Here is a 19,229-nt window from a genome sequence, read left to right as displayed (position 1 = left end):
CCAGAGATTGTAATCTGGAGACACATGCACCTAACTTTACAGTTTAGAGGGAGAAAAATGGTGCCCAGTAGTATCATATGCTGCACACTTAGGAACTGAAAAGTGACTGTAGCAAGAGCAGTACAGTGTTTTAAAACAGGCAATGCTGCCTGGATAATAAAGCCATCCATCTGGGCAGTAAGCTTGTATGACCACATATAGATTCAGCTTGTTAGCCATCATGTTCTCCCATGCTTGGGCGAAAATGAGTAATTCGATACACAGACCATAGATTTGGAAAGTCTTGTTTCTGAAGTCATGGTCCTTTGGTCAGAATGTAGGTGCTGTTACTGAAGTATCATTGCCTCTCTCTGCAGAATCTCTCAAACTAAATGCTATATATTTTCCTTTTTGAAAAGAAGGTGCTGTTTTGCATGACTCCCTACACTAAAAGCAGCAAGCCATTTCTTCTGCGAAAAAAATTGTTTACGTATGGATGTGGTAGGAACAAAGGGAGGAAACAATCAAGGATGGAGAGGCTGTAGTCCTTACTCTCCAGTGACTCCTGATATGACATGGAAAGAGTCACTCAACTTCTGTGTATCTCAATGTCCCATCTGTAAAATGGTGTTAAAATACCTACCTCACAGGGGTGTTGTGAGGCTTTTAAAAATAATGTTTGTAAAGTGCTTTGAGATCCTTGGATGAAAGGTGCAAAAATACATCAAATTATTCACTTTTTTTTTTTTTTTTTTTTTTTAGTGCGATACAAGAGTGCACTTCTGTTGAGACAACAAAAGGCTTCCAGCTCTTTATAACTATTCCACATACTATTCACTGTAACTTCCCACCTGTCATTTGTTATATCGGCTGGGAGTTAAAAAGAACAAATTTGGCAATCAAAAATGGGTAAATGTTCATAATGTTGTGCGGATGAGGCCTAAAATAATCTGACGTTCTTTTAAAACTGTGTTTCATATTCCTTGTCCGTGCAATCCTAAAGCTAACAGAAAAGCAGGATATATGATAATTTTGCCTGCTTAACTTTTTTCTTTATGAGACAAACTCAGCCTCTTCGCCAAATAAAAACCCGACAATTTGGGTCAGTAGTTTAAAAATGTACGTAAGGGGTAGAATAGGTGTTTTAGTATGATATGCTGTGCAGTCATTTAGCAAATAGCCATTAAACAGCACAGTGTACAGGTAGTTACCAGGTTAAAGGTTAAATCTTAAGAAGTGTAGAAATGTGAAATGAAAGCAAGGTTAGATTTTATGGAGCTGAATCAAAGAAAAGGCACATAGGTCCACATAGAGCTGCTAGGCTAACATACTTTCCAGAAGACCCTTAATTGGTACACAAATTAATTCAGTACTTAAATTTTCAGTAAAATAAGCAAGTGACACAGGTTTCACTAGAGCAAGCTTAGCATCCAACAGATTGTCATTGAGGAGGTGACATAGTATACATAAATATCCTTTTCATTAAAATTAGTTGCTGCACGGAGATAAAAACATGAGCAAACTAGTTGTTAAAAAAGAACACTGAAGAAAAGGCCAAAAAATAAAAGAGGAGGAGTAAAACTTGATTAAAATATTTTGTTTTCCTGCCTCTCTTATCTGGGATTCATGCTTTACACTTACTTCTCCTCCACCACCTTTTTTTTTTTTCTTCTTTTTAGGACTGAACGGGCAGGACAACTGAAAAGGATATAAGCAAACAAACAGAATAAAAATTTTATAGTTACAGCTTTCACCCAGCTTCACCTACTCAAAAGGAATGTACTTGTCTTCTCTCATACAGTACGTGATTAATATTTTGACTTTTCACTGTTGTGGAGGCAAAATATAACATATTCCTCCCATTGGTGATGATCTCGTTAAAGTAAAAGCAAACACAAACCCCCTTTTTTAAAAAGCAAAGCCTGAAACTTTTCACACTTCAGAAGTTGGCCTAGAATAGTCACTGCATACCTAAAGAGTTCTCTAGATGGCTTGAGAAAATATGTTTTTTCCTATTCTTCATTTCAATATTTTGTTGGATCTGGATTTGAACCGATTTCACCAGTGTTTGTCGATATCTCATCCTAAACTTGAAGGCACTGGCAATTTTGGAGCTATAGCTCACTGCTTCTTTAATGACTTTGATGTTCCTTCTGCTACATCTGACTGCCTATCAGATGTAGTTAAAAGAAGCACCCCATGAAAGCAACAGTTTCTACTGAACAGTCTTCTTGGCATTGGGTTTTATCCTTAATATTTAAATTAATATGGGATTTGTGTGTACATTTCAGTTTAGAAAATTATTATCAGTGTATTAAAACATTTGCTTTTCAAATAGGACAAACTAATTATCCAATAGTCCTTAACTGCCTACTTCTATGCAGTCATTCAAGATGGAAGTTTTTCAAATAGGAAATGTAAGTGGCGTTCCTTACTTTTACACTGAAAATTTGATACTTTGATATACTTGATTTTTGAAGGGGTGAAACATAAAAATGAATTATTATTATCTTGAAAACAACAACAACTAAAATAAAGCCACCTTTTATGATAAATAGGTAACCCACTATTGACTTAAGAATATCTTGTAATGAAAAAAATGCTATTCATCCTTCCCTATTAATTATCTTCCCATTGTATTAAAGTAGATAATATGTATTATATAGTATTTTACCACTGAAGCTTTTTTTTTCCCCTAGATGTAGCATAGTCATCTAGCAGTTCTGCTGCTTAACTACAGCCTACTATCATCCCAGGATCCCTAACCACTGTGTGGAAGGAATACTATCTTGTGGCTGAAATATTAATTTTTGTGCTGTTGAGCTTTGTATTTAAAACTCTGATTTGAAATTTCAGGTAGTAGGTGGCTTGTCCACTAACATTTTGATGATAGGAAAGAATTTTTGATAAACTGCCACCTACTACCTGAAATTTCACATTTTGGTTTGTTTAAACCAAAACTTAAACGTCACACTTTAGAAAATTCTACATATTTAGGTGTACCAGTGTTGAAAATACATCTGACCTGAAAAGAACGTCTCAGAAGTTGATGGACTAGCTCTTGAGCAGGTGTTAATTGTCCTAGCTCTACTTGTTTCTTTCCATTTGCACCAGCTGAAAAAGTGGCCTAGCATGTCAGTGTAATGACAGATTTAGGAACTTTCTTTTCCAGTTATGATGCAAAACATTTAAGTACTGCTTGAGTAGTCGATTATCAAAATATGAGATTTTCATTTGTGAATAATGATGAGTGTCCATCTGTTTTAAGAATGAGTCTAACAATAATGTAACTTCTGAGTAAAGATGAGATATCAGAAAATGCTCTCTGGATGGTATTCATCTGACCAAATGGATATCTTTAAGGGAGGCATCTACTCTGAGTCCCTTTGTTGTTGATGAAGAGAAACAGGCACTTCTAGTTGTTAATAATTTTATCTTCAAGAAGAGATCTTAACCAGGTCAGGTGGACTGCATCATGTAAGTGTCTGCTTCTCTTACTAAGGATGGGAACACTGAATAGCTTCCTTGGGTATAGATGCCTGCCTTGCTTATGTCTAAAGTTAGGTGAGATGAATCACACCCTCAGGGCCTCACTTTGGCTCCATCTTACTCCATTGTCCCTCTATTCAACAGTTACTAAAACAAAGCTACCTAAGATGTCGTAACTCTGCACCATCATGTTACAATACACAGGACAGTAGATAACAACCCTGTCATACATGTATGATCATACAATTTGGGCTAGTTTATTTACTTACAATTATATTGTGCATATGATTGCTTCTATCTTCCTTTCACATGACAGCTCTAAAAATTCTTACTTCTCCACAGTTTGCATAGGTAAACTGAGAGATTTTGAGTTCTACTGATGGATCCACTAAGTAAAATGCTGTTTTAATCTTAATGTATAGTTACTGGCTATTTAGTGTTAATGGTGTGTGTGGTGTTTAAAAAGTCACAATATCCTGCTTGGCGTATATTCTTTCTCTTTTGGTGAATGCCATTTGTCAATAACAGAATAAATCAGGTAGTACTCACTCCTTTGCTGTTTACCATATTTACAGGAAATATGGGAGTGAGAAAAATTGGAAACCTTGGCAATTATGTCATATTTCTAATATGATTGTAATAAGACCCATGAAACTGTAAATATAGAAGTGAAAAGAGTTGCATTAGTATTTATGCCATAATATTTAGCAGTAGTAGTAATTAGCATTTTGTTTGCCTTTTTCTTACCAGTTCTGTGAAATAAATTCATGTGAATAGCAAATGAAAATATCCTTACGGACCACAGAGAAAGTCACTTCACATGGGCCTTAGTGTTATAGAATTGCTGTATGATTAACAATATTTGACATGCAGTTTGTTTTCTGTCCATACGATTGCAACAACAGTTCCAATTGTAGCCACTTTTTTCTTTTCTTTTCCTTTTTCTTTCTTTCTTTGTTTCTTTCTTTGTTTCTGTTTTTTATGCAGAAGACCATCAAATGAATTGTCACAATACTCGAATAATGCAAGACACAGAAAAAGACGATAACAATAATGATGAGTATGATAATTACGATGAACTGGTGGCCAAGTCATTGTTAAATCTTGGCAAAATTGCAGAGGATGCAGCATACAGAGCCAGGACAGAATCGGAAATGAACAGCAATACATCTAATAGTCTGGAAGATGATAGTGACAAAAATGAAAATATTGGTCGGAAAAGTGAGCTGAGTTTAGACTTAGACAGTGATGTTGTTAGGGAAACAGTGGACTCCCTTAAATTATTAGCACAAGGACATGGTGTAGTGCTTTCAGAAAACATTAATGAGAGAAATTATGCAGACAATACTTCACAGCAAGATAATAGGAATATGAACTTTGTAATGCTAGGGAAGCCTGTGAACAATGGACTTACGGAAAAAATGGTGGAGGAGAGTGATGAAGAGGTATGTCTCAGCAGTTTGGAGTGCTTAAGGAACCAGTGTTTTGATCTGGCTAGGAAACTCAGTGAGACAAACCCCCAGGAAAGAAACCAACAACAAAACATGAACACTCGTCAACATGTCAGGCAAGAAGATGACTTCCAAGGAAGAACAACAGACCGGAATTACTCTGATATGATGAACCTAATGAGGCTTGAAGAACAGTTGAGCCCCAGATCTAGGACTTTTTCTAGCTGTGCAAAGGAGGATGGTTGTCATGAAAGAGACGATGATACCACCTCTATTACTTCAGATAGGTCTGAAGAAGTGTTTGACATGACAAAAGGTAACTTATCCTTGCTTGAGAAAGCAATTGCTTTGGAAACTGAGAGAGCAAAAGCCATGAGAGAAAAAATGGCAGTGGAAGCTGGAAGGAGGGATAATATGAGATCATTTGAGGAACAGTCTCCAAGACACCTTTCTGGAGATGACAGGAAGCCTAAACCCAGTGACGGCCATGTCAAAAAGCCATATTATGGTAAAGGTAATATTTCTATATACTGTATGTTATGTCATGAGAAAGTGTGAGCTAACGTGTTACGTTTTGCGTAGATTTCTGAAATTAAGTTATTAATTCCACAAATGGGAATTTTATTTAAATTGTAGAAGTATGGCATGATTGTAAAATAGCATCATGCTGCAATTATAAAATGAAATAATTCATTCTGCATTGTTAGAAACATGTACAGTATTTCAATGCATATCATTTGGCTAAATTAAAAAAAAAACAAAACAAACACAACTTTTCAGGGAAACAAAACAAATAAGAGATCATGTTGAAAGAGGCAAAGATTTTTCTCAAGTTTTGAATATATTTCATAGCAATAAATAAAAAACAATGAAGATCATTATGTTGCAAACTATATTGGAGAGTGGGGTTTTATGTAGCAGATAGTCAATCAGCTATGAAGTGCATATTTTAGAGATTGGATTGGGTAGGTGGCATTGTGATTTATAAAATTATCATCAAATGACAGTTATTGATGAAGCCTCTCCCATCTAAAATGTAGAATTGCCTGATAGAAATTGAACAGTATCAGAATGACCGATAACATGAGATAGGGGCAGTGACTGCACATTAATTATCTTAAGATAGTAAGGTAATGGAAACCATTTGCTATGCAAGGCATGGTGTGGCCTGGGCTGAGATCAATAGCAATTTCTTTCTTATGTGCATTCCACTTCACTAGTTTCATTCCATTGTGGAAACAGTTAAGGTGCTGCCTTGACCATAATTCAATACAAAAGAAAAAAAGAAAAAAAAAAAGAAAAAGAAAAAAAAACAACAGACTAAAGGTTACCTTTAGAATGCTTTTTAATTTACGGGATTATCATGGTGATGGTCTGTATATTACCACACCCCTCTTCAATGTGTCTACATCTATACACATAGGGCCATGTTGTATAAAGTGTTCAATACCTCCTGAGATTAATTGAACACCCCTGATTCCCATTGACTTTAGTGGAAGTTGAGGAAATGATATTTTTTGGGAGATGCTAAGTAGGGACTGGGTTCATCTTATATTTGTTATAAAAATGCCTGGTTTTCTTTCTACAACTAAGATGGTGGGCATTTTGTCCTTTTTATAAATCCCTGTTTTGAAAGAGTAATACCCTAAGATCTGTCTGTGACAGTCAGGTAGGCAGACCACATCTTGGTCCAAGAAAGGTTTTGATCTTTTCTTGAAAGACTTCAAGAAATATAATGACCAATCTTTTAGAAAAGCATGGAAATTGCTGTTCTCAAACAGTCTTTGGCAATGTATTTTAGTTACATTTTGTTTGTTTTAAACACAGATCTGTGGTCCAGTGAGTGCTGTAGTAACTTTGGGTATTTGGGGAAGACAACTATACTTAGTGTATTACTGCATAGCCATGTGGGTGTTGTGCTAAATGTTTTTTTGCATATGACCTATTGTAGGTAGATTTCCCTTTTAATATGTCTTTAATAAAACCACAGAAAACATGGCAAACCAATATTATTTTTTAAGAGCTTTTTAACTCTGGTGTTGTCCAGCCTTTCCAGTCTATGTATGTTGGGGAAGGCATTTATGCATATAGATCTACTGTCTCCAAAAAGACTACGTAATTTTGGATGCTAACAAAAGTTCAGACTTCCTGTTGTAGTAAATTCTAGAGCTTCATTGAACCATCCTGTCTCTTGGGAGATACGGGCTGAGTTAATAATAGGTCCAAACCCCAGCCAGGAACTAAGTATTGTGGTAATTTCAATCAAGAAAGTTTGTGGAATTGATCCTTTTATGCTTTTTTAATAAAGGCAGAAAGGAAAAAAAATACTCCTTTCTTTTAAAAAACAGAGGAGATATTATAGTAGTTGTTGAGAGAGGACGCTTCAAAAAGACAGTTGCTTATATGGTATGTTCTGAACTCACATACTATCTTCCAAATATTCCTGGAAGAGATAACCACAGAGATGTATGATATGGTTAAGTGGAACTTTTTTAGATACACAAGTTTGTACTGAGAACTACCTCCTGGCTTCATGAATTCTGCTTTCAGAGATTACTGAAACAACTGTCAAGGGACCACTAACAATTTTCCCTGCCATTTAAAGCCTTCTAAATAGGCTTGCTTCTAAAATGTATGAACTTTAAAACCTTTTGAGTCCTCTGACAACCTTCACTCAGGCAATACTCCCATTGTGGCAACGAGTGAAGAAAGGTTACAGAATTAAATAAAACTATGCAATATTTCTCCCAATTACCAGACAAGGATTTACAAAAGAGTATTTGGTGTTTTGTATGAAGTTGTGGAAAGTTTAGTCAAATGTCTTCCATTAAAAGCAATGGGAAATTGTGCAAGTACGATTTAATACAAGTTTTGAAATAATTAAGAATAGTATACAGCATCTTTTCTGACTCATGAGACCATAAGGGCTCTTAAGGATCTGATACATGCTATAACTTTATAGCATAGACTTGAATACAGAGGAGGATTTCCTTGACACTGTAGGATGTGAGTGTCCGGATCCTCAGCTGCTCTAAATTAGAATACCTTCATTGACTTTGGTGGAGTTCTGACAATGTGGATTAGCTAAAATTCCTCTAGTTTAAAGTCTCTAAAAAGCCATTATGGTCTATTAATCATCTACATTTTTTTGCAGTCCTTGGATATTGTTATATTTACATTATTTATATTTCATTTACATTACTTATTCACTTATCTAATACTTTTACACATCTTAAAGTACTTGACATAAAGAGTCGCTTAGAATTGTGTATGTATGCAGTTGTGGGCTTCCTGTTCTAGTGGTCTCAGCACAGGCCTATCTGGCAGGAATTCAAATCCTTCCTCTGATATTTGCTCCTTCTGTGGCCTTGGGTTTAACTTCTTGATCTCTTTGTTTGAATTTCCTGACATATAAGATTCCGGTATTTCCAGGAGTGTTGTGATAACTGTATAGCACTTTGTAGATAGATTTGTGTGTGTATTTATCATTAAAGAGCATGAAGCAAAGAACCATGGTCTAGAGTCAACATGCAGGTTAAATAAAATAGAACTTTCAAAATTCGGGATTCCATTTGCAAAATACAAGGTTTAAATAGCATATTAAAATTTAAGAATGGATTTCAAACCTGGAGGGTCATTACAATGAGCTAAAGAGTTTCTCTAAAATGAAGGTGTTTTGGAAGAACTTGGAATGTAAAAGTGTGTGTGTATATGTGTGTGTATATATATATTAAAAAAAAAACATAATAAAAAAAAATATATATATATAAATAAGCTACTAGAGTGAAATCAAGGAAAAATAAGTCCACAACTGAATGTGAACTCTGGATTGCATTGATTGATGCTGAAAAACATGGGTTGTATATGAAGTTCTGCAAGTGCTGAATTTTCCACTGATTGTACTGAGGGTTGCATTTGTTGAATCTGGGATAAAATTTAATGTAAAGAAAGACTTAATGGAGAACAAGCAGCAAAATCTAATTTTCCAGAGACAAAAGCATAAATACTGAAGCAGAGTAATGACAAGAGCAGCTGAAAATACTTCAATGAGTATAGCTCAGATTGGATGTTGAAAGGAGGATGGACTAAAAAAATGGAAGGGGGATGTTGGTTCACCTTGAGCCAAAATGGCAGCAGTTGAAGTGTCCTGAATTTTATTTCTTTAATACTAATGTGAAAATCAGATAGTCTCCAAAATCTGGAAACTGTGTTTAAGATTATAAGTTACAATTTGTATAATGCGCTGGGCTGGAAGAGTAGGGATCTTATTTTACGTATGTTCTGTTAAAGGAAACAAGCTGACAAAGTATGAGAAGGTTCTAGTTCAGGATTAATCTCACCAGCAGTTCCACTCCATTATTGGCAGAAAATATTATTTTGTTGAAAAAAATGTCTATTTAGACTTTTCATTGATTTGCAGACAGAAGATCCAACAAGATTCTAAAAGACCATTAACCTTTTAAGCATATAAATATTCAAGCATTACATATGCATGTTTGTAATGGCCCATATTTACACTGCAAGCAATACTTTCAGTAATTCTGATTACAGAGTTTACCCCATCCGTAATTTATTCCAGACAAAGAAATAATTCCATAATTTCTTCATAAAGAATTTAAAGAAAACAAGTCTCATCTCCTCAGTAATCCTTGGAAAAGGGGTTTATTTGTGCTGATTCATTGAATCATTATGCGAAAGAGCTGGATTTGCTACTCTCAAGACACTGAACTTCTATGGCAGTACATTTGCAGACCTTAGTACATCAGGCAAATAAGAATGTAAAGAAGGGAGACTCCAACGAAACAGTTTCCAAATGATCTTACACCCTTGAGCTCATGCTTGCCAACAGAACATTGATTGACAGTGTTATGGCTTTGCTATAAAAAGGTCACTTTCCAGTCACTGTGAATGGATATTGTTGCGATCATAGGAGCCTCCAGTTTGAAAAGAAGATAATGGGATACAAGTGTCAGAACTGTGTTAAGAAGGAGAAGGGTTGTTTCTTGTTTGGTTTGTTTTTTTTCTTCTACTTTTCATAAGAGCATTTACCAAAGAGTAAATGACATTATTAAATTAACCTTCTTACAGAAATGTGAAAAGCATGATTCACTTGACACATTTGTTGTAAATTATAGATCCCTCAAGAACAGAAAAGAAAGAGAGCAAATGTCCTACCCCTGGGTGTGATGGAACTGGCCATGTAACGGGGCTTTACCCCCATCACCGCAGTTTGTCAGGATGCCCACACAAAGATAGGGTCCCTCCAGAAAGTAAGTTCACATTGTTTCATGGAAACCGGGGATAAAACTACAAAGATTTTTCTAGCATGCTTTTTAAATCTTTTATTTAAAAAAATAATTTAATTTTTCAGTATGGTTTGTCTCAACTTAGTCAATTGTTCTGTGTTATACTTTTTCCTTTATTCCATCATTTCCATTCTCTACTAACTTTTTCACTGAAAGAACAACTTTTAAAGCTGTATTCTTTGATTTTAAGAATGCTAAGTTATTTTTAAATACATGTATTCAGTCAACAGAGAAAAAGGTTCTCAGAAGATGTGCACTGCTTTTACTTCTGCGTGCTGTTGTCACATCAACTGTCCCTGTTGTCCTATACAGGAATAATTCTACTTGAAAAACTTGCAACCCCTTTCCTTTGTCGTTGCTGTGTCTTAAATATAGTTTATATTCAACTTACATTATTAAAAAAAAAAACAATTTGGCTGTTTATTTAGTTATACAATTCAGGATTTTTAGTAATACTCCCCTGTCAGTTACATGGGTGGAATTTCCGTCCATGTCAGCAGATTCTTTGCAAAGGATGTTCACCCATATAAGCTCATGGATATCCACCCAAAGACAGAGGGCCCTGTTTCTGGAAGTCACCTCCTTGGCTGCTGGAATCAGTGTAGCTCTGTTGAAGTTAAATGCTTTATACTTATTTACACCAGGCAAACATCTAACTAAGTACCAGTTCTCTCTCACACCGATTTTCAAGTGGAATTTTCCATTGAAACCTGCACACCTAGAATCCCCTATGTCCATCAACACTTATAGACCTAAGCTCGACAGATATACAACAGCCTAAGGAAAATACTATAAAGACAGTCAGGGCTAAAGGAAAGTAGGTTCTGAAGGATATAAAACCAGAAGTAACTCAGCACACCAAGAATGGCAGACATAAAAAGTATCCCCACTAGTGTCAGAATGGCTTCTTCCAGAACTAAAGAAGTGAGGAAGTGCTTTAGGAAGCTTTGTGGTAACTTGGTTGATCTCTGAGTACAGTAGAAGAAATAAGAGTAATTTCTCTGCTTTGCAAGACCCTGTAATTTTCTGAAACAGAAATATTTATTCAGTCGCTCAAAGTTCTCCTTTCTACAAATGGTAAATAAAAGGCTTTATAGAACACTTTGTAAATCAAAGAAGAATATAGCTTTAAACTGTTTGCATGCTCTTGTACCTACTAAAATGAAAAAGGTGAGCTCATCTTTTTATTTTCTTCCTGTGATGTTGGCTTTGTGAAGCATGTTTCAAGAACAGCTTTGAATACTAGGAATTTCAGAGTAAAGCTTTTGCATCTATACACATTTCAGTGCACTGATGATGGAGTGATGATGATGGTTATCTGTTAATCAGTATACGTGGCTAAATTCTCAAGTCTCTGAACAGCTTTTATTGATTTCTTAACTCAGTCAAGGAATTCACTGATTTTATAATTTTTTTTTTTTTGAGTGAGAACTAAATACAGGCTTCCAGGCTAGTTCTTGTATGAGAAAACCTGAATTTTGCAAGGGCTGGATGATCTTTTCCCTTAGAGTGGTGGACTGCCATCCAGCTCTGAGACATGGATTCAGCTGTCTCGTATCATACAAAACTCTTCAGTGTTGCCAAAAAGTTCTTCATAATTGGGCACTTCATAGCATGAGTTTTATGATTTGGAGGGGTACTGCTCTAAGCAGTCTTGGGAGTAAGTTTTCTATCCAGCTTGCAATGGATGCAGATGTAAATTAGTCTTCTTGCTTAAGCTTGTACCACTTATTTCTTTTTTATTAGTTTTCTTTCCCCCCCCCCCATCCCTCAGTTTTTCAATTGCTTGTTTTTAGTCTTTAGTAAAAATTCTGCATTTTTCACATCTGTAGAGAATACAAGTAAAAATTAAAGAACCATTTCTGCTTGTTGTATAGATATGAATGACATATCTATGTGGAAGTGGGCAGAACTGGCCCCTAGCTCAATTGGGCCATCTTACAGTTAGGGTTAAATTCCATTTAGGGTTGTACTGAGGTGTGTTTCAAATAATGCAGCATTCTACCAGTATAACTTGAGAGCAGATTTTCAGCTCTTGAGTTTGATACTGTCTGTATAAAGCTATGCATTATGAATGCATACACTTTCTGGAACAATTTTTCTAGTCCATAATTTTGTATTGGACTGTTGCTAGCTCACACTTTACTGTTGAGCTGATCTTTGCTCCGTGTTTTTGTACAAAGAAGATGTTGGAAGTCTTCTGCTTCTCTGTTGCACCAGGGATGTGTTTGTTTGTAGGTTCTGTAACCTTCATAACTTTCCTGTTGCCCTGTGTTAATGAGCATAGGTCACAATACTTACTTCCCTCATCAAGCTTTATTAGCTATTTGTGTCACGTGTATTTTGACGAATGCTGGTTGTTAATGAATCCTGCTTTGTTTTAAAATGGTTTCAAATATACTGGGATTTGATTTTTTTTTTTTCTTGTTTTCATACTCTGCTGTTTTCTCTTACTCTCCTTGTCAAGTTCTTGCCATGCATGAAAATGTTCTTAAGTGTCCTACACCAGGCTGCACAGGCCGGGGCCACGTAAATAGCAACAGGAATTCCCACCGAAGGTAAGGATGCCGTCGCTGGACACCAATCTAGAGGGAACAGTGCCTCCAAACTGCAGCCCTTCTAGCAGTCCACTGGTGGGGAGGGGGGTGTGAGTGTGTGTGTCACTGTTTTGCTCTTAAGATTGACAGATGGTGCTTCATGTGCTTTATCCATTTTAAAGAGTAATATTTATTCATATATTTTCTGAGGAGAACGAGTGTGCATTTGTTTCCTTTAGCTTTTTGGGTGCTTTTGTTTTTTTCCTTTTTTTTTCAATTTTAACTGAAAAGCAGTGGTACTAAACATTCTTACGGATATATCTCAGGAAGAAGGAAGAGTCTGCCAACATCAGCGGGACTAGGGCAGTGTTCTTGTTCCCACACTGTTCCCACACTTTACTGTCTTCAGGGATTATTCTATAGTGTATGAAAAGTCCACTTTGCTCCTAAAAATTATTTTTTTAAAACATCGAAAACGGCATTTTAAGTACTCAGACATTATAAGAATTAGCTTTCCTGCTGACCGTAGTCTTGACCCCAAAATCCTTATTCAGCTAAAGCGGAATGAAAATTTTGCCTGTTTAAGAAACATTATGGAAATGTCAGATTAAATTTTAAAATGAGAAGCCAGAAAAGTTGGATACAAATATTCTAGCCAAACGAAAGATCAAGGAAAAAAGCTATTTTTCTCTAGTTTCCTAAGATTAATAATGGATTCCTATTGAGGGGATACCATTGCCTATTAAATCCTGTCAAACGAGTAACAAAATTATCAAAATGTTACTGCAATTTTAGTACAACTCATAATTTTTCCACAGAAATGCAAGATCATGCTCATTTCTTTGCAATTTTAAAAAATCCAGGAAACGAGGGTAAAAGGAACTATGCAACGTTCCTATTACCAAACTCCTTTTTCGCTGCTAATCGTAGCATGAAGGCTTAAGGGACTAGAAAGGTACTAGAATTTCAGTCTTATTGAGCTCTAGGTTACTAGAGCCCCTCATATTAACTGTATGTCTCCAAAAAGACTCTTCTGGTTGCCCACCCATCTGCAATAAGCTCTGATACCCCTTTCTTCTCTGTAGTGATGCTGCCAGTAGGTGCAGCAAAAACCTCTGAGAGGGCTTTATGGGAATTGCTGCGACTTGAAGCAGCATTCACTCCTGGTTGAGTATCTACTAGAATATTTGAGGTGTCTAAAGAAGAGCATGTCAGTGGAGCACAGCTGCCCTCTGGCATGACTCCAAACCTGCACCGAGCCCCATCACCCCTCTGCAAAACTAAGGCAGCAAGGGAGGGCTGGGGGGAGCAGTCTGCAGTCTGTGCTAACCTTTCTGCAGCTTTTGGGGCATTTTGCTCTGCTTCAATTTTTTTTTTTATTATTTTTTTTTTCCCCCCACCTTATTTCCTGTAGAGAAGAGAACATCTGGGAATTCACTGATTTGCCTTTCTTTTTAATTTCTTTTCCTGCGGAGAACAGAGAGCTGCGGTCACATAAGCACGCAATAGACTATGACAAGGAAAGGACCCCCTCCATTGTCAGGTCACAGGTTTCTACAGCTTCACTAAGAGCACCATCTGCTGGCACCAATGTATTTATTTTTCCCTCTTCTAAATCTTTTCCAGAAGAATCAGGCATATTATTGTCACTTCGATAATCAGCATTTGCAAATTTAATTGACTTTGAATTCAAATGCAGAAGTTCTTTTCATATGACATTATCTACTATTAGAAAACATGCTTTAGTGGCTGAAATTCATGAACAAATGCTAAGTGTAAGATAGTTGAGATACAGAGACCCAAGGCCAAATTTTGCACTCTTTATTATGCCTTGCAAAAAAAAAAAATTGAGTAATGGAACTGAATGAGGTGTGAAGGAGTGCAAGATTTGGCCTACATGGTGGTGTTATTTAATCATCTTCAAGAGCCATTTCATTGGCAACATTTGTAGATGCATAAAGGTCAAAAGTCTGCTATCAGAGCTGCACAGTAGATTCTAGTTTATATTCTCCTTTCTTAATGGCATGTTTACTGACTGACAACCATAAATAATCTACCCATGTACAGTCAGAGAAGAGCAGGTATAAGATCTACCATGCAACTTTGAAAGCAGAAGAAAGGAAGTCTATTCTAGAAGAAATACATATGACCAGAAAGCTTTTGGAAACTCTTTTCCTTCAGATTCTTCCTGATGCTGGCTAAGGAGGAGAAGGAGTAATTGGATCAGTGCTATAATGTGAAACTACACAGGACAAGACAATTAAATTTCCTTTCTGTAATTGCAGCCTCTCTGGATGTCCTATTGCTGCAGCAGAGAAACTGGCTAAAGCTCAAGAGAAGCATCAGAACTGTGATGTGTCAAAATCAAACCAGGCATCAGATCGGGTTTTAAGGTATTAGAAATCACTATAATACTTATTATTATGCAGAATTCATCACACATTCACTTAAATCTGAGAATTTATATTTTTATACTTGGTATATACATAAATATCTCCTTTAAAGAAGGGCTAGAATTAGGGCTTCTGGATCCAATTCTCACAGTGTCTATTTCCCACTCAATTTACATGGGGGAGGGTTGATAATTATTTTGGCAAATACATGTAAAGCTGAAAAGCTCATTTTTGTCTTAGGCATTGTTTGGTGTAAAGATGACTGCTGGAGTACAAACTCTAAGAACAATGTGAAAAAAGTTGGTATCTTTTGGGGATAAACTAATATTTACCGGTAAGTCTTGGTTTTTTCAGCAGGCTTTTACTAGTAAATATCAGTTTAAATTAAACCAGAAGCCCTATTTAAATTACCAAACTTTTGGTAGGACACTTGGAAAAATACCAACTATAGCTTAGATTCCAAAATAAGGACAGACTTAGTTATTTGTCTCTGTTCCTCCAGTCACTGTCAGGAAGGATAAAAAGAGAGAAAAATTGTCCTAAATTTTCATACAAGAAGGACCTTGAACCAATTTGACATAATGATACCTCTTATCTTCCTCCCTAGAAGAGTCTTCATTTATCCAAAGGTGTATCCAGCTTTGAGTTATTGTCTCCTCTTTCGAGACATGGGGGTGGAAAAAATGTAATTGCTAAGGAGCTGAAGTATGAAGGATACACACAAAAGAACTAGACTTTTGCATGATTGTACCAGCCTTATGCTGATGATGCCCCAAGAGCTGCAGAATTTCTCCATGGATACTGTAGTATCTGTGGGCTGGGACAAGTACATCCCTCCCAGCTGCCTTGAAGAGCATGGAAGAAGTGCTGCAGCTTTAGTTCCCAGAATTTCCTACTTATCCCATAGGTTTCTTATTATTTAGCTGTCTTCTAGATTTAGAATGTGATAGGGCTGCTTAAAATAAAAGTTTTCTTCTGTATATTATCAAAATCATTCTTTGAATATTCTCTTAAAACTTCATAGAATCTTGATGGTCTTTTCAAAAAAACAGTATTTTCATAGGGCTAAGAATACATAAATACAGTTTACATCTACAGAAGTTTTTTTGTCATGCCTATTGACTTTGTTTGCCTTCCTCATATTGTTTTTCATGGGCGTTATCTTAACTGCCCTGAATTCAGATTGTCTGATTTTTCATACAGCGTCCCAAATAGTTTTGTTAGAGAAGGGTTCTTCAAAACCTAGAAATAAAAACCACTCTTTGAGGGAATAACACAGTTTCTCGCTTGATGGAAGAAGATAAAAAATACAGTGGCTTTTATCACTTAGAGGGAAGTCATTGAAGTCAGATGCCGTTTAAAAAAAAGGCAACTGCTGAAAAGCAGCATCCAGTTTGCTGGCAAACTCCATAGGAAGTGGTGCAGCAATCTTAACTTTGCTTGTGAGCCTGCTCTGTCTTTCAGATTTTATAGACAACTTTATTTTTTTCCTCTGCTTCCAATTTACCTTTAAGTCATTGAAGTATTTTAAGATTAACAGCTTGAGAGCTACTTATATTTGCATGCAGGCAACTGATGGACAGACAGAGATTTTCTAAGACTGTATCTTGAATACTTGTCTTCATCCCAGTTTCCATCCCACCAGGATTTACAATTTCTTACATACGAAGAAATCAAATTCATAGGACTTCTATTCCACAGAAATTTTGGATTTATATTTAATGTAGAGGATCTGAATTGCTTTTTTTTTTTTAGCTAAATACAGATTATCTTGAGACAGGATCAAAATATTATTCATATCAGCTCATTGCATAAATGAGCCCACTGTATTTTGTGAGGAAGAAGTGTCTAAAGGAACGAGCATTCATAAATCAAAGGGAATAGTATGACTAATATGATTTCTTGGGTGATCTTTACATAAATATCCTGACTAAAGTCTATGAAAATTAATTTGTTCAGAAAGACATAGCATTCAAACCCTATTTCTTACTATTTATCACATTCCATTTTGTCAGCATGATGATACTTCTCGTCTTGACTGAATTAATGTTCCTATGAATGTTCCTTCCATTTTCTATGCTTATAAATGCAGTAAAGAAATAAAAAAAAAAAAAAGAGAGACTTGATTATATGATTCTTGATTCCAGGAGAAGCACCTCAGGTGTGCTGTTCATCATCTTTACCTGCTGCTCAATGCACTAGGTAGACGTGCAGCACTGCGTAGCACTTTCTTGTATAGGTAGGGTCTGCAGGATCTGGCCTTCATTTGCCTGCTTTGATAGCTGATGAGTTCTGTATCATGCAGCAGACAGAGTGACAGTGGAGAAGTTCGCTACAGCATTCTTCCATGGAGATTCCAGAAGTTTCTCAATGGCTAACCGAGATCAGTCAGGGCTTCTCCTGATTATCCTCCCTGACCCCAAACTAAAGAGAAATTTAGTTGATGCAGTTTTGTGTATCAGGAATTGCAGCTCCTGCCAGAACCTTCTGTTTAAGGTTAAGCAGGACCTCCAAGGCAGCAGCTCAAAGATAACAGACATGGTGAGACTCTCACGGGTATTTCTCAAGATGAATGTGAATTTGTACATTGAGGGATGGAACAGGACTAGCTGCTTTGGACAGCACACAGCAAAACAGCATGCAGCTCTATTGGAAGAAACTCAGAGGAAACTCCATTAATGAAGTGGAGCTTCTGGTGCTGTTTTTTCTTTTTGACATTGGAAGGAGTTTGTCCAAACTTCTTCTGTCAGTCTGCTTGCCCCTCTTTAATTCATCTCCCAAAAGAGAAAATGTTTGCTACGTGGTGCAACTACATGGGGAAAGGGAAATCCTGAAGTACTTTAAACGAGAATTTTAAAATACTTTTAGCTACAGGATATGTTTAGTGGTATTAGAAGAAATTTTGCCTAGGCTTTGTTCAAGAAAATATATATTGTTTGTCTGCTGAAAATAACCAAACTAAGCAAATGCAATAATATATTGCTGTCTCTTGAGTGCAAGAAATAACTAAGATTTTCTAATCTGAACTATAAATTATGCACAGATACAGTAAAATGAACTGCATCTAACAAACTTTACATATCTTTAATTTCTAGGCCCATGTGCTTTGTTAAGCAATTGGAGATCCCTCAGTATGGCTACAGAAACAATGTCCCCACCACTACACCCCGCTCCAACTTGGCCAAGGAACTAGAGAAATACTCTAAGACTACGTTTGAATATAACAGTTATGACAACCATGCCTATGGCAAGAGAGCCATAGCTCCCAAGGTGCAATCCAGGGATATATCCCCCAAAGGATATGATGGTAGGAGGTGCACACTCTTATACATGAGAGACAAGTTTGCAGTTAATCATGTTGTTGTATATGTAAACATCATACAAATATGACATGTTTTCATGTTCATATAGTATTATGAGGAATGCTGTCATGTGTAAATTATTTTAAAGGCCTTTTTGAAAAGCGTTGTTTTATAACGGTGCTTGCTTCAGGACTGTTGCACTGGCAAAAGAACATCTCCAGCTATTAAGCTCCTGGGATGTGTTGAGATGGCAATAAAAGCTAAGTAATAGAGCCAGTCCTTACATTGCTATCTGGGAGACCTGGCCTCAAGGGTCACATTAGGATTCTTGCTTCTGCACAGTAGTTCAGGTAACCCATAAAGATAACATATTTGCTCTGTGGGGATATGGAAGTAGAAAACCTGGATCTCATTGCACTTTAGAAATCACTGCTACTTACTTAATGAGGCATTTCTGCTCGTTTTGTCCTCATGAATGCACCTGTTGAATTCTCTGGAAAACCTAAGTAACAGGCCTAGGAGTAGGCTGGTACTGACTTCAATTCAGGAGAAAACAGTGGATGGGGTCTGTCAGGCAAGAGGATTTTTATTAGGGGTCATAAATGAACTGCAGGATAAAGGAGGAGGATTTGCATTGTAACTTTTGAGGACATCAGGGTTTTTTCAGAGCAATACAGTTATATGTGTATATATATTATATGTGTGTGTGTGTTTATAAAGCCAAACTGTACAATTATATTTTCTTTTCTTTTTTTGAATGTTAACAGTTTAT

At 36.3% G+C, this 19,229-nt stretch overlaps 1 protein-coding gene across 11 annotated transcripts in view; it reads left to right on the top strand.

Annotated features, from left to right (window-relative positions):
• Positions 1-19,229, top strand: part of MYT1L (myelin transcription factor 1 like) — a 221,895-nt gene that overhangs the window by 136,584 nt on the left and 66,082 nt on the right. For 2 of the 11 annotated variants that reach the window (XM_051614624.1, XM_051614623.1), the window contains exons 6-10: positions 4,456-5,427; positions 10,055-10,189; positions 12,693-12,783; positions 15,048-15,155; positions 18,251-18,462. In XM_051614624.1, the coding sequence (XP_051470584.1) occupies positions 4,456-5,427; positions 10,055-10,189; positions 12,693-12,783; positions 15,048-15,155; positions 18,251-18,462 (1,518 nt within the window). Of the gene's footprint in view, positions 1-4,455; positions 5,434-10,054; positions 10,190-12,692; positions 12,784-15,047; positions 15,156-18,250; positions 18,463-19,229 lie in introns of all 11 variants that reach the window. The other 9 variants (XM_051614622.1, XM_051614621.1, XM_051614631.1 and 6 more) reach the window with 8 other exon arrangements.

This window comes from Apus apus, chromosome 3 (assembly GCF_020740795.1).
Source record: "Apus apus isolate bApuApu2 chromosome 3, bApuApu2.pri.cur, whole genome shotgun sequence".
NCBI classification, from domain to species: Eukaryota; Metazoa; Chordata; class Aves; order Apodiformes; family Apodidae; genus Apus; species Apus apus.
Note: the sequence above shows the minus strand (reverse complement) of the source record. Positions and strands in the feature narration are given on the sequence as shown.